The sequence below is a fragment of the Phytophthora infestans genome, genomic scaffold (genome assembly GCF_000142945.1).
Source record: "Phytophthora infestans T30-4 supercont1.36 genomic scaffold, whole genome shotgun sequence".
Lineage (NCBI taxonomy): Eukaryota > Oomycota > Peronosporomycetes > Peronosporales > Peronosporaceae > Phytophthora > Phytophthora infestans.
The window spans coordinates 966,747-982,992 of NW_003303723.1; the positions used below are offsets into that span (position 1 = coordinate 966,747).

Genomic DNA, 16,246 nt, shown 5'->3' on the forward strand with positions numbered 1-16,246 from the left:
ACCCTAGATATTGAATGTGTGGAAATCGCTGGAATTGCTATCTTCTCACGTGCTGCATGTGATCTGGGCGGGGGTGCCACCGAAATCTGCGCGGACTTGGTGAAGCGACTGTGCTCACCAAGGAGGCTGAACGCGCTATCGTAGTGTGGGTGAATTCGCTGCGGAAAGATGGTGCCCCTGTCTCCCGTCTCATGCTTCAACTGCAGGCAAAAGAAGCAGCTGCAGACATTGGCCTTGAAGGCAAATTTGCAGCCGCATCAACATGGGTTAAGCTATTTCTTCGTCGCCATAAATTAGCGCTCCGTGCACGTACCAGGCAGGGACAGACGACGCCACAGGATGCTCAACATGCAGCTACGACATTTCGAGCGCTGGAGCTGCAGAATAATCCACTTCAAGAGCGCTACAATTGTCAAATTTACGGAAACCAGTGCGCATGGTGGAATTCTGATTTGTCTCTGAGATTTCTCAAATATCACTTTGCTGAGCGCACGAACCGAGATGACCACATTTTACTCATATGGGACGATTTGAGCGGGCATTGGACCCCTGAAGTTGAAGAATATGCAGCGTCTATTAACGTTATCCTACTTAAAGTACCGCCGCGTTACACGTACGTATGCCAACCGGCAGATATTTCGTGGAATAACCCCCTAAAAACTAGGTTGCGAGGTATATGGATCAACCGGCTGAGAGACCAGTGGATCAACCGGCTGAGAGACCAACTTGTTGCGTATCGAGCCAAGGAGAAGCAGCGCCAGGAGAAAAGGGACAAACTCCAGAGAGATATTATTCGTGTGCGCAAGGATCTAGTGCAAGAGGAAGCAGAGTCTGAAGTTGAGCGACTTCGGATACAGCATACAGAAGAGCCCTTTAAATTGGAGCCCCCAAAAAGAGAAGACATTACGATGTGGATATCAAAATGCTGGAACGAGCTTTCAGAAAAGACAATTGTTAGTGGATTTGCAAAAGTAGGCATATTGGCTGGTACTCGCCGTGCTGAGCAAGATTTTGACTCATATCCGGGACATATTGATAGCGAGCTTGTCCAAGAGCTGGAAAAATGCAATTTAACTGATGGTCATGTCGACTCTGACGATGATATAGAGTCTGAAGCTGGTACCGGTAGTGATAGCGGTAGCGAATGCTAAATACAGTAATTTGCAGTGAATGCTTCGGTAAAACTATGATTTGCATTCATATGTCGGTGCTCACGATTTGCAACCTTTGCTATTGAAGTGACGCCTAGGACTACGATAATTCGGTAATGGCAATTCGCACATCCAATCAGGCTCCCGTAACGTAGAAGAAGCGGGTATTCTGTGTACAGTGCACTAACGACGTCACGAATACCGACGCTGTACGAATCGCGCGCGAAGAAATCCTCAATAGCGGCAGGCATATCTCTCACAGCGATTTTTTTAAGGTGGCCGTCAAGTTGAAGTGGTGCACACAGGCTTTGAAAGAGTTGGACTACTTTGTTCCGTACCAATTTTAGCGATAGTCGGTTAATAACTCGACTTCTCGTGATGCCAAGTATGTTGGTAGATCGAGTTCTACAGACGTGGTCTTAAACTCCCGCATCACCGCTCGTAGAGACCCTGTTGCGCCATAGCCCGTGACTTGATCGTATGGTGTAGCTCCAGCAGCTTCTGAAGCTTGTCAAGCTCACTGGTGAGCACCGAAGAGTCCGACGATAGGCTTTTAGCGAGCTAAAAGCCTTCAGGCGGAGGGAAGTCAGAGCGGACGACTACAGCTTCTTAAGAACGGCGACGAATTGACCTTCCGTCAATTTGACTAATCACAATGACAATTGCGACGAGCAACATGAGCAACATGAGCAACTCCTCTTCGCAATCAGTGTCTTCGACTGTGTAAGCGTCAGTTCTAAAGGCATCGAAACATTGGAGGAATTACTCGCTCGGAAAGAAAAGTAAGAGCCCTTGGGCTTCTAGCTCTTAGGCTGAACCCATCTGGGGCTCTGAAGACTTGCTATTGAAGTGACGCCTAGGACTACGATAATTCGGTAATGGCAATTCGCACATCCAATCAGGCTCCCGTAACGTAGAAGAAGCGGGTATTCTGTGTACAGTGCACTAACGACGTCACGAATACCGACGCTGTACGAATCGCGCGCGAAGAAATCCTCAATAGCGGCAGGCATATCTCTCACAGCGATTTTTTTAAGGTGGCCGTCAAGTTGAAGTGGTGCACACAGGCTTTGAAAGAGTTGGACTACTTTGTTCCGTACCAATTTTAGCGATAGTCGGTTAATAACTCGACTTCTCGTGATGCCAAGTATGTTGGTAGATCGAGTTCTACAGACGTGGTCTTAAACTCCCGCATCACCGCTCGTAGAGACCCTGTTGCGCCATAGCCCGTGACTTGATCGTATGGTGTAGCTCCAGCAGCTTCTGAAGCTTGTCAAGCTCACTGGTGAGCACCGAAGAGTCCGACGATAGGCTTTTAGCGAGCTAAAAGCCTTCAGGCGGAGGGAAGTCAGAGCGGACGACTACAGCTTCTTAAGAACGGCGACGAATTGACCTTCCGTCAATTTGACTAATCACAATGACAATTGCGACGAGCAACATGAGCAACATGAGCAACTCCTCTTCGCAATCAGTGTCTTCGACTGTGTAAGCGTCAGTTCTATAAGCATCGAAACATTGGAGGAATTACTCGCTCGGAAAGAAAAGTAAGAGCCCTTGGGCTTCTAGCTCTTAGGCTGAACCCATCTGGGGCTCTGAAGACTTGCTATTGAAGTGACGCCTAGGACTACGATAATTCGGTAATGGCAATTCGCACATCCAATCAGGCTCCCGTAACGTAGAAGAAGCGGGTATTCTGTGTACAGTGCACTAACGACGTCACGAATACCGACGCTGTACGAATCGCGCGCGAAGAAATCCTCAATAGCGGCAGGCATATCTCTCACAGCGATTTTTTTAAGGTGGCCGTCAAGTTGAAGTGGTGCACACAGGCTTTGAAAGAGTTGGACTACTTTGTTCCGTACCAATTTTAGCGATAGTCGGTTAATAACTCGACTTCTCGTGATGCCAAGTATGTTGGTAGATCGAGTTCTACAGACGTGGTCTTAAACTCCCGCATCACCGCTCGTAGAGACCCTGTTGCGCCATAGCCCGTGACTTGATCGTATGGTGTAGCTCCAGCAGCTTCTGAAGCTTGTCAAGCTCACTGGTGAGCACCGAAGAGTCCGACGATAGGCTTTAAGCGAGCTAAAAGCCTTCAGGCGGAGGGAAGTCAGAGCGGACGACTACAGCTTCTTAAGAACGGCGACGAATTGACCTTCCGTCAATTTGACTAATCACAACGACAATTGCGACGAGCAACATGAGCAACATGAGCAACTCCTCTTCGCAATCAGTGTCTTCGACTGTGTAAGCGTCAGTTCTATAAGCATCGAAACATTGGAGGAATTACTCGCTCGGAAAGAAAAGTAAGAGCCCTTGGGCTTCTAGCTCTTAGGCTGAACCCATCTGGGGCTCTGAAGACGCACGTACCTCACTGTCAGCTTACGATGCCGCTGTCTTGGTATTAGCTCGTACAACGTCGTCCCGAACGGGGACGCCCTCCATGCTTGGCGCTCCCGGTCTAAGCTGCCGTTCGCGTGGATCAAATAAATAGGTTATGTTTTAAATAAACAGGTGTGGCACAAACCCCTTTCTACCACTTTAAAATCAGGTGATTTGGGACCCTTTTTTCTTCGTGCAACACTTCAAAAATAAACATCGGTTGAAATAAACGAGCTCATCGCTCTTACGGCCAAAGGTTGCACGGTACGGTTGTACGAGCGGTAATTCACTTGACAAAAGACATGGTAAGTTTACTAGTTTAGTGTTGCTCAGGCTCGAGATTGTCAGCAACATGTGCAAATACATCGAATGGTGCAAGCGGGCAAGTATTATGTACATTATTCCTACTTTGTCTCGGAACGCAAAATAAATGACCTACATATCCGCATTTAGGGACAAAGGTATATTACGATGTATCAGGTTATGGTTAAAAACTTATGAGATGTAATCACTTCGGAAGAGACTCTTCCCCGGCCGAATATTTCAAGCGGGCAACGATTCCAATACCGTAAAATCTACTGACTAACCGTAAGAGAAAGCACTCCTTGGCCTTTTGTCACAGCCCCAGGCGCCAACTGCTACGGTCTTATTTCTATGTCACAGTTACACGTGTACGCGCAATGCTGCACTTGTTTCTAATGTTACCTCTTTCACTTGAGTGCCACCCCCTCTGCGGCCGCGTTGACAGAAACACAACGCCTTCACGCCTAGAAATTGCCTGGATTTTGCCCGCGCGGCCATTTAATTACGTCATCTCCGATTGAAATTATTCGTACCCTGCGCGACTTTGTAGTCCATAACCACAAAGCCGCGACAAGGCGCAGAACAGCTCTTAATTTTGTCGGCAACAAATAAGAAACAAATGCGCTATTTTAGCTATCACAGTGCGGATGATGTGAGAGACCAGCAAACATAATAGAACAGGCAAAATACGTCTATATGTTAAACGTTTTAATGTGCAGTAGATAATATAGAGCTTGTATCAGTAGAGGTGTGTAATTTAAGATTTTTTCTTACAACTTAAAAAAATTGGACCAAAATATAAAATCGCGCAGGAGCCCCTTTGCCCATACGGCATTTCGCATGTAGAGTGCTACGCCCAAGTCATAGGTTTACGTTTACCACTTTAAACATGCCCCAAAAATGTAAAGGCCAAATATTGGGTACAAGTGACCATATATTTGATTAGACTAATGCTTCGTCTACGATATCGTCCAGCATGAAGGCTTGGCTCGTATCTACAGGCCTTCCTTCCAAGAGCTTAAGGATTTCGAGCTCTGAAATCAACTCTGCAGCCGCAATGCATTTCTCGCTCGAGGATCCCGCTCGCTCTAAAGCCATTTGCTATCGTCTCCAAGGGAAGGTCGTCCCACGCTTGCTGAACCCAGCTGCGTATCATGGCGCGATCTGGCCGCTTGATCTTGGCCGTCTTGTCCGCCGCCTTTTGCTGCTTAATTTGTTTCTCATATCATCGTGCCAGTGCTGGAGTAGGCGTGATTTTAGCGGAAAATGCCACACCACGTCTGCAGGCTGAGAGACTGGGGTGGCGTGGGGTGGAACTTTCAGTAGAATCACAGAAATAGAGGCCACGTAGGCCTCGACACTCTGCGCAACAGTAGCATCAAGTTTCTTGCGCGCGCGCTTCTAGCGAGATTAGGATAAAAGTGGCTTACTGTTAGACGGATCTTTTAACTCTTTGCAAGGTGGTATAAGACAGCTAGCTTCTTGTGCACACGCTCTGATGTCAATTGGTACTGCTTTACGTGTCTGGTGACACCGCGGAGTCTTGGTCTTGCTTGTGGGCGCCTGTGCGCCATTGCAGATCTAGTGGAAGGGGAGCTGTTACCTTATAGGTCAAATATACCGATATACCGGGATTTTAGGCTGTATTTCTCTACATGCGATTTCATGTGGTTTTGAGCTCGGTTTGTGATTGGTGGATTCTGGTTTGTATCCCTAAACCGCTGTAACGCTCTACATGCGAAATGCGGTTCGCAAACGCGCACCTAGAAAGTACAGATCCTACACCATTGCCCGGCCAAGCTGAGAATAGTTTCAACCAAAACGATACTGTATTTTTTTCGGTTTCCCAAAAATGTAGTTAGCAGCCAAAAATCAAGGTCCAAAGTGATATTGATTTCATGCAAAGCGAACAGACAGAGCCGAGGGTCCCAAGCTCGACTAGCACTATCAGCCTACTTTCCGTAGACCATGTCGACCATGTTCTCGGCAGCGTTCACGGAGTCGCGGGCGTGTAGCTCCATGTTCGAGACGATGGCGGGAGTGATGTACTTGATGCTGCCGCGGACAGCCCTTTCCAGAAAGCGCATCGTGCGCTCCTTCACGGTCAGGATGCTGCCGTCGGCGTCGGTCATGTCGCTGCGATCGCAAATTTCCGAGCGATCCAAGGCGAGGTGGTCCTTGATGTGCGACTTCAGGACGGAGAAGCAACCCTCAATGGGGTTGCACATCGGCGAGTAGGGGGCTAGACGCAGCAGCTCCAGGTCGGCGTGGGACGCCACGCGCTCCTCCGTCTGGCGATGGGCGGGGGCGTTGTCCAAGACGACAACGATCGTCTTCCCAGCGTAGTTCTCGCGGAAGTACTGGGACGCTTTGACCGTCGCGTATATCTCGTCGATGAAGTCCGCGTTCTGCTCCATCCGAATGCCACCTCTCTCGAGGCGATGCAAAACGACACCAACGGCCGAGTTCACAGCGCACTGGACTTGCAAGTTCGCACCCTTGGACGGCGGCAGAACAACCGTAGCTCGGTCACTCTCTTCGCGCGCCCTCGGCCGCGCTTACAGTACACATTAAGGTTAGTTTTATCGAAGTACACAATGAAGTTTACCTTGGGCGCTGGTGCTGCTTCAACTTGATTCGCAAAACTCCCTTACGCTTCGTCTTGTTCGTGATGCTGTTGCAGTGTTTCGGCTCCACACGCGGTTTGTCTTCCCGCGGTAACAACATCCCCCCAACATGAACGGTTTTTTTTTTGCCTGGGAGTGGAGATGCCCACGGCCAAGTCCAGCACGAGCATGCGGCGCATGGTCTCCATGGTGAACGTGCAGTTCTCGTTCAAGTACTCCTCCAACTGCTCTTTCACCAGCGGCGTAACCTTGGTTGAGCCAAGACGAGCGCCACCACGGGGGAGATTGTTGACACGGCCGGTGTCAACGATGCGGTACGCAAAGGCCCGGGAGATGCCGTTGTTCTTGGCTACCGTTAGCCAGTCGGTCCTTCCAGCGCGGCAGGCGTCGAGGACACGAAGTTTCTCGGCCGCGGAGTGCTTGGGGAGGGAGGCTTGGGAGGGCATCTTTGCTGGACAAGGCAGGATTAGAAGTGAGCTCCTGGAGCGCGCCCTCGAGCCGAGGCTTCGCGCCAAGATTTCGCGCGCGCGCGAACACGTCGAATTTTGGCTGCACGTCGGCTGGATCGCTTTGCATGAAATCAATCTCGCTTTGGACCTTGATTTTTGGCTGCTAACTATATTTTTGGGAAACCGGAAAAAATACAGTATCGTTTTGGTTGAAACTATTCTCAACTTGGCCGGGCAATGGGTGTAGCCGTGCACTTTATGGGCGTGCGTTTGCGTATAGTATGAGCAAAGGCCTCCTGATCGATTTTATAAATTTGGTCACAAAAATTTACACAATATTTTACGCAAATGCTGGGCCCTTATTTTCTAGCTGCTAGAAAGTCTCCAATTCGACCGCAGAAAACATAAATGGTGGCAGAGTTGGTGGGGGTCTTCCAGCGCTGGTTGCCAGCTGAGAGAGTGCGTACTGCCAGAAGGTACGACTTTTCATCGGTCACTTAATTACAAGGCCTTACAGCAGATTGTGCTTCGCCGGTGTACATCATGGCGTGCTGCATCTGTGTTAACCTGTACATTAAATTACTACAGTACGCATGATCATTTCTAATTATTATTAAAAAGTCTCTCTGCTCCCACCACAGGCCTTTCCGCCTCTTCAAAGTTTGTCCCCAGTACTCTCAGATAATCTACATGCGCCCGTAGCAGACGATAGCTCGTATTAGTTTACTCTGTCGCATTAGCAACGGAGACTGCTCTTTTCAGACACCTTTCTGCCCACTCATTTTGCCATTAGTGTATTTCACATGAACGACATCTTCGGCCACTCCAGCTTTAATGTGATAGTCCCAGCTACATTCGCGTCCACTGTAGCGTCGTTTTAATCTAGAGAAGGTGTTGGCTGCCAATATCGGTCGTCAATGACGGGTATTAATAACTTACCATGCTGTGACAGCACTGCTTCCCAATAGGACGAGACTTCTTCTAACTGCCCAGTTGGGGGCATGCATTCAGCCTCTATGCCTACGTCGCACACTGCATTTCTCCTGCGCGATACAGTGCTTGCCTGGTCTTCTTCGACGGTATAAGGTTTTCGCTCAGGCGCATGAAAGGTCTGTTAAAAACATCTGGCTGCACTAGTATGATATCAATAGAGAAAATTGAAGGAGTAATATCGATGACTAATGCTCAATAGTAATATGAGAGCTCTCATATTACAAGCCTATCGCTTCCAGAAGCAGTGAGGAGGCACCCACACAAGCTGTAGATGTGGAGCACTCAAGAGATCGTTTTTAGCATGGAAGGATCTTGAGCTTTCTGGTAAATGACAGCCTTCGTGGTGACGCACGAGCAAGCTAATATTTAAACTGAATTTGGGGCCTCGCGTTACTAAAAACAAAATGATATAAGCTGTGTATTACCTTTCCCCTATTTTTTTGATATTGGCGTCTGAATAAGTCAACCTACCTGCGCTATAAGTTTTGTGCAATGGAAGCTTTTTATGTAAGACTGTTTTAGCTAAGCAATCAAACGATACAAAAACCGTTAAGACAGGATAGACTCTGGATAAAATCCAGATAATTTACGGACCCCTGGAAATAACTGGAATAATCTCCGGATTGCCAAGAATAGATTTCCGTGTGGATGTTTAAGATGCTAATACTTGTTAATAACTCCAGTGGAGTTATGAAGGGTCGATCTATTTTTAAAGCAAACGCTTCGTAACCCTCACTTAGCTCTATGACCCAAGAAACTACAGTTTCTATAATAACATTTCAGAGAGCTATGAATAAGTCAATTCTTCGGGCAGGTTTGAATCCACCGCGATTTTTTATCACGAACTGCCGACAGTTTGCAAAATCGTCTTGCTCGGCGATAATAGAATTTTATTATCCCGGTCACCAAAGCTTGGACGAACTTTGAGACACAAAGTTACCCCTTTCCCTACATAAAACCCATATCAACATTTAGATATAAGGGGTAAGAACGGGCGTATATTCCGATTTTGATGTCCGTTTTTACGTATAATCAAGGCTTCCTATTCATTTTAGCCGTTTACAAAGTCATCTTTTTAATGCAGAATTGTTTGCATGATTAAGACTGCCACGTGCACCAAATCAGCGAGTCTATTGGTCAAATCAAGATAACATGTGGCGATTTGAGTCTGAATAGAAAAGTTATCGCAATTTGGCGATTGTTAAAAAGAATATAATCGTGTTATAATAAACTTGCGTATGGAATATACAATCGGTAAAAAAACGGGCAAGCGAAAACTCATTCAGAGTCACTTCCTTCGTCATCTTCTGCACACTTGCCCTTAATAAAGCGCATCCCCATCCTCCGCAAAACACGGCGAAGGGAACGAACAGAAATGTTGATGTTGTGCTCTTCCTTTAGGCGCTTCACTAACTTTGGGGCTGCAACAGGCTTGCCACTTGAGTTCAGTTCAGACACGAGTTCACGTACGAGCGGCTGTATGCTTTCACCGAACGTTCGAAGCCTACCAGATGGTTTTGAACCTTTCATCTGTCATAAATCATATTACGACCAGTGAAATTGTTAAGTATAAATAATAACAGAAACGCCACAAACCACCACTCACCGACGCAAACTTCTAGTCGTGGTTCTTCTCCCAATGGCTCCATATCCCTGAAACCGTGCCCGTCGCGAAGCCCAAACACTCGTGAACGTGATCCCTTACATCCCCCTTCCACAGCTGTGGCGAAGCAGCCTTTTTTCCTCGGATGTATTCGTACGTCTTTACCACCAAATATTTTTCAGCTGCAGTTAATTTCTTACCGGCGACCATTTGCTCAATAATGCTCCGCTGTCGAGCCTATGAAGCTGGGAAATGCATATTTAGACTCAAGGCTGTCGAATGCAGTTTCCTAGAGCTAATTCGAGTGACCGAGTATCGAGAAATACGCATCTATATTTAGGTCACATATATTACTGTTTTCCGTCCAGGCCTTTATGGCCGGGATAATAATGCGTTTGGCACCGCACGACAAAAATCGCAAAGACCAAATGATCATGATCGTTGCCTTCTTTGCAATCCAGTGGTTCCAAACGAGCAGTGATCTTTCAGATTTCCAGCTCCCCATGAGTGAAGACTCTGTTGCTCAGCTAGAGGATGCGTCTGACGAAGATGAATACGTCGTCCGGGTATTAGCTCTTGTCGCCGGATACTATGGGCACACGTACTTTGACAAGCAGCCTCTCCGCAACTCAATCACGACGGGGTCTGATTGGGTAGCTGAGCTCATCGAAGGAAACCAAAAACGCATAATTCGAAAGTACCGCATGACGTAGCCCGTGTTCAGGCACTTTGCGCTGCTCTTGACAACGCGGATCGACAGACGCCTTGGTCCCACGACTGTGTAGGAAAGAAGGCAGTAATATTTGTTTACACCATTGCAAAGAATGCCTCAAACAGCGATCTTCAAGAGCGCTTTCAGCATAGCGGAGAAACAATTCATCGGTGCGTCTTCAAGCTGTGATTACGTATGTGTTTTGACTAACCCAATAACATAACTTAAGCAGGCATTTTTATTGAGTTCTTGATGTTGTCGGTAGCATGGCAAGCACGTATCTCGTCCAACCAGTCACCCCATCACAGCTTCAACAAAACGATCCAAAATATGCTGGTCAGCTCGATCAATGCCGCCTCGCCTTTGATGGCACGCACATTCCTGCCTACGTACCGAGCGAGAAAGCAAAACCATATCGTGATAGGACTGGAAGCTCAGTCAGAACGTGTTCGCTGCGTGTACGTTCGACATGCAGTTCGTCTACGTGCTGTCAGATTGGGAAGGAGCGTATAGTATTTTCGTATCTTACACCTAACGCATGAGCTAATATACTCTTTACAGGTTCTGCAGCAGATTCAATGGTGCTTGTCGACGCAAGGCGAAAGGGATTTAAGACCCCGCCGGACTTGTTTGACCTCGATGATGCTGGATATGGTCTAGCCACAGAGGTTATGACTCCGTATCGTGGTGCTCGCTATCATTTGAAGGAGTGGAGACAAACATACGAAAGGTAAGTCTAAGATCTCTCTAGAATCTGCTAGCATTATAACGCTATATTGTGCAGGCCTCAGAAAGATAAGGAATTGTAAAACTACGACACGCGCAAGCTCGCAATGTCATCGAAAGGGCTTTTGACGTGTTGAAACGGAGATTTCCTATCTTAAAGCAAGCTCATAAATATTCAGTAGAAAGAAAGGCAAAAAAACATTTCGAGCATGCTGTGTGCTCCACAATTCTATCAGGCTATAGGAGGATGTATCTGATGACGAGCTAGAGAAAGAAGATTCTGACAATGAGAGTCCAGATGCCTACTACCCTGAAAGAAATCTCACTGAAAGCTATCGGCGAGCGAGTAATCTTCGTGATCTACTAGCAAAGAACATGTGGGATTCGTATGTAGGTTTTCATCATTAACCAGTTAGCATGCACCAAATGAGCTCGTGCTCTCGACATCCAGCTCTTACTAAGCATCTTGAAGCTGCTTATTCAGCCCATGCATCCCGGGCTGGTCCAGCTTCCATTATCAAAACCTCCATTGCTTTTCTTTTCGTAGAGCATCACGTCGAAAGCACGAACGAGATATTACGTTTGAATGTCGATGTCATAGTCCTTCTGCAGCAACTTGATGGCTCTCTGCGATGATGACAGAGGTCTCATCTAAGTAATTATATGACGCATTTCCGTAGCAACCTCACTAATTGCTTTAGCAATTAGTATACCGCCGCTTTCGCTGCGCCTTTTCTTGGTAGCTGTACCGCTTTCTGCCATGTGGGCAACAGCGATCCTTGGTTCTGGTGGAGGCTCCGATAGCTAAAATGCCACGGCTTAATCGGAGCTTGTAGCTTCGTCGAGAGCTGCAGGCTAAGAGGACGTTGGTGTTTGCGTTAGCTGCGGAGCAGATGGACCTTTAACAATGTCCCCTGGGAAGTGATCTTCAGAAGCTAATGCATAGTCTCCCGGGCACGGCTCTTCATAGGCTAATGCATCTCCCGTAGCATATGTTCCCTCAAAAAGGTCAAGAAGGTCGTCAAACAATGGCATGGGCTTCCTACGGTAATCGACAACTTTCGGATGGCTCTATTCGCAGTAAACGTTAGGTTAAGGCATTTTATCGATGCTCGTAGTGAGCAATAGATGTATCTCCACGTAATCATTTCAAACAGAATCATGCACTAGCACGATATGACGTTGATTATCCCAGCCAAATCCCGACGCGTCCAGCATTGCCTTGATCGCCGTATAGATGCCTTTCAGCTGTAGTTAAACGCAAATGTCTTGGTTAGATCCTGCTAAATAAATACTGTGAGCGCTGTACATACAGCTGTCAGTATGGATTTATTCTGCTGCCTCGACAGCTTCGTCTGGAAAGGGGCGTTGAACGCAGCGAGTGCTTCGGCCCACGCTTCCTTCATGAAGCCGCTGTCAGCTCTCTTCCCTGCTTGCGCTTGCTGCGTCATGGTAGCTCTACCAGGAAGGCATTTTTCGCACTGTCCCAAGACGCGCGCTCCTGATCTTCAGATCCCATGTTTAGCGCCTCCCCCCCCACCACCACCACCAGGTAAATCGCGATAAAAGTTCCTAGTCAGAGTAGAAACTTTAAAATCGCGATCAATTGCCTAAAATACGATCTTTTGTGCAGCGTTTGGAAACACCATATTTGCACCAAATTGCAATTTCATAATTATAATCGTGAACATGTTTGGAATCGCCATTTTTCGAGAATTCACGATCAGCCGAAAATCGCGATTTAAGGCCTTAAATCGTGAGTTATTTTTGGATCCAAATACCGCCTTACAAAAGGTCGTAAAAAGCCATAACTGTGTCGCCTAGTTTTTTCTTATGGAAGATTTTGCAGAGGCAATGTGACGGGGTCACACAGCACCTTGCGCGAGAGGAAGTTATCTTCCGAGAGTATACAAACTCTCAGAGAACGGCAGCTCACAGGTCCCCTCTTTATTTAAAGAGAGCGAAGTGACCTAAATAAGGTAGATTGTAAACTGAGTGTAGGTTAAGTTTGGGTTTAATACAAACTAAAAGTTACCTTTAGTAATGCAATGTCGTTTGACCAATGGTTGGCTTTGAACGACCTTGGTACCTCGTACCAAATATCCCGGTGCATGACGTGTCATACACCTGAAGTGTGAAGTGTCACACTTCATGTAACCCCGTTACATCCTCCCCCACTTAGGTTCGGTTTACCGACCAATCAGAATGAAGAGGTGTTCGTCACAAACTCTCATTCTCAAAGTCGAAAACCATCGACTTGGCCGCGCGAGCGCGGCGGAGGCTCACTTCACAGTTAGAGCCTCGAGCAGCAATCTGTGCGCTTTTCGTCTAGGTCTCCAATTCGACCGTTACGATGCCTCGTGGCACTGCAAAGAGCGGTGCAAAGACACGTTCCAAGGCTGCTGCCGGTAAGGCGCAAGCCAAGAGCACTAAGCCTCACGGCAAATGCTCGGCACTCAAGGAGGCTACTCAGGTGGCCTCTGAGGCGATAGGTTCCTCGGGTGACGCGGCTGTGGGCAAGCAAGCAAGCGCCGCAGCTTGTCGCCCTCGGCCTCAGCCTCTCCAGACAATCGTCCGAACCCTCGGTTCGTAGAACGTGAGTTCGACTCTGGCAGTGAGGGCGAAGTCGAGTCCGAGAGCACGCAAGATGCTCCTGCGAGCTCTGCAGAAGGGCACAGTCCATTGCCTAGTGAGCACAAGGATGACAGCGTGCAGGCGCTCGCTAGTGATCACAGTCCCAGGACGTCTGTGCGCTCTGAGAGTCCGGCCGTAAAGGCTAAGGGCACTCCCAAAGCCGGTGGAGATGAGAAAGAGATTCCTCGCAAACGTCTCTCGCTTGCCGAGGGTCTTGCGCGTGCTAAGGCCTCCAAAGCCGAAGGCGCCAAGCCCTCAAAGAAGCGTACAGCATCTAAGTCTCCACTCCGCGAGGAGAAGGAGACTCAACACTCCTATCAGAGTATCTTCGACTCCTCGGATGAAGAGGAGGAGAAGGAGGAAGAAGAGGAGGAGGAGGGTGCTATCGTTGAGCCCCGCGAGGTCTCGAATGACCTCGACCAGCAGCAGGAGGAATTCCAAGCTGCCCAGCGTGTGCGTGGGGGTTCGGTGGTGGCACCCGTCAGCCAGGGAGCTGCCATCAACTCAAGAGGGTATTGGCCTCCCGAGGAGAGCTCTGGGGCTGACCTCTTTTTAGAGGTTCTCGTCGCTCCTCGTGGCCTTGTGGGCGGCCACACTTCTAGGGGCATCTACGAACGGGCCCTTGTTCAGAAAGAATAGTTGCTCGTTGACAATATACAGGCTGCTCGGTGTGTGCTTCTCGCGCCATACCGCATCCCTCTCAAGGACTTAACGACTTGTCGTAAGAAGCCCGACACCCGGGGTGGTCTCTATCCTCTTTGGGGATACCCCTGGGTTATGCCCGAGAACTGTCTCACGTGAAGTTCTTGTGAGGACATGTTCTGGGCATGGGTGGAGTCTCTTAAGTACTCACCCACGGCGTTACGGGAACTCCGTGAAGATCAGCTGCTGTCCCGCATCCTGGACCAGCATGATCTTCGTGGGAGGTTTGCCCACTTGATCAGCAAGCGCATGCTGCCAAGGGACATCCTGAAGCGCGCGGCTTCTAGCGCTCACGATGAGCGCGGGTACGGAATGTATTCATCGTCCGTACGCCGTTCGGGCAAGAAGCCCCGGACTACTTATGAAGCTGCCGCCGCTTCTGTTCCCAGATTGCGACAGCCTTCGGGCAGTCAATCAGGAGCCGTTCAATCGGCTCCCACGAGCTCTCGGAGTGGGCATAACCCCTCCACTTCACGAGGAGCTGTCGCTTACCGCGACGCCGTTGCTCCTGGAGGATCCGCTCCACGTGGAAGTGGACTTCTCCATTCCGGTCAAGCAGGGGCGGAGGTGCCCTCGCACGAGTACGAGTACTCGGCGCCTCCCGAAAGCCACTCTCGTCCGAGTGCTCCGACTACGGGTCCGACACAGGGCCCTGAGGTTGACCGCCTCCGTCAACGTGTCCTCGTGCTTGAGATTGCACTTGGCCTTGGGACTGGCGGTGATGCTGCCGCCCAGGACGGGAATCAGAGCGAGCTCGCTCGTCTTGCGGGCCGCCTGGACCTGTTGGAGCGAGAGGTCGCGAGCCTGCACCTGCGGGTGGATCGCCGGGCCTCTTCGTCCGATCTGGACGAGCCTTTCGCATGATCCGACGGATCGAGGCTTTGTTGCCACGTCCGGAGCCGCCTACGGCACCTCCCAGGGTGCGTAACCGGCATACACAGCGTACTCGGCGTATGGCGCCGGGGTCTGTTCGTATGGAGCCCCTCCGGCGTACGGTCTTGACCGCAGCCTTGCCGTCCCTACCGAGGCTTGGGTGCCTGCTCCGACGCCCTGTGACCGGCCCTCGCTTCCAGGAGCTGGGTCAAGAGGGGTCTGCGAGTCAGCAACCCCCTGCGGGTCAAAGGACCGCTTAAGACGTCCAACATAGAACGTCGGGTGCGTCGTCATTGACTTTGGCAGGTCGATGGTGTACGACGCACCATGTTTGGCCAGGACTGCAAATGGTTCGATGAAGCGGTGCTTCAGCTTGTTGCTGCCGACAGAGCTGACGGTGTCAAGAGGTAGGTTCCTCGTGTCTAGCAACACTAAGTCCCCAACCTCAAATATACTTAAGTTTCCTCTTCCGCGTTTGTCCGAGCACTCCTTTTGTTTATCTGGGGCCGCTGCCATGGCATCGCGGACCCTGCTGACAATGCTCAGCTTGGTATCCATAAAGGATTCCACCTGTTTCCGCAGCGAAACTGGTCTCACATCCGAAACCTGGGAGGAAAGGGCTTTCCGAGCCTCTCCCCCACTTAGAATAGAGGGGTCAGTGTCTCCTCGAAGAGTGAGAGGCACTCTGGGGTGGCGGAAGCCGTTCAAGTAGAACGGCGTGAACCCCGTGGACGCGTGCACCGCGTTGTTGAGCGCAAACTCAACAGCTGGAAGCTGCGTCGACCACGTACGTGGTGATGCCGCGCACACACTGCGCAGAGTGTCCTCGAGCACTCGATTGACGCGCTCTGTTTGGCCGTCTGTCTGCGGATGGTCCGCAGTGGACATCTGCAGACGAGTTCCCAGTAAAGAAGGCGTCTCGTCCAGCTTCGGCATACCAGTAAAACCGGTTTCCAAGGACCCCGCGATGTTTACGGTAAGTCAATAGCGCAAACGGATGTATGCGCAAACAGATGATTGGACGAACAGGATGATTGGACGAGTCCAGAGTGTTGGTGATTGGATGCACCACATGATTGGATGCAGACTAG

General features: G+C 49.4%; 2 protein-coding genes across 2 annotated transcripts; both read right to left on the minus strand.

The window, feature by feature from the left end:
• Positions 1-1,583: 1,583 nt before the first annotated feature.
• On the minus strand, positions 1,584-4,334 carry PITG_14691 (uncharacterized protein; the record flags this gene model as incomplete). Its single annotated transcript, XM_002898527.1, has 5 exons — positions 1,584-1,701; positions 2,350-2,463; positions 3,112-3,225; positions 3,522-3,544; positions 4,239-4,334. The coding sequence occupies 5 exons, from the start codon at positions 4,332-4,334 to the stop codon at positions 1,584-1,586; spliced, it is 465 nt and encodes a 154-aa protein (XP_002898573.1).
• A 7,686-nt stretch (positions 4,335-12,020) lies between these two features.
• Positions 12,021-12,475, minus strand: PITG_14692 (uncharacterized protein; the record flags this gene model as incomplete). Its single annotated transcript, XM_002898528.1, has 2 exons — positions 12,021-12,194; positions 12,260-12,475. The coding sequence occupies 2 exons, from the start codon at positions 12,395-12,397 to the stop codon at positions 12,096-12,098; spliced, it is 237 nt and encodes a 78-aa protein (XP_002898574.1).
• Between the last annotated feature and the right edge of the window lie 3,771 nt (positions 12,476-16,246).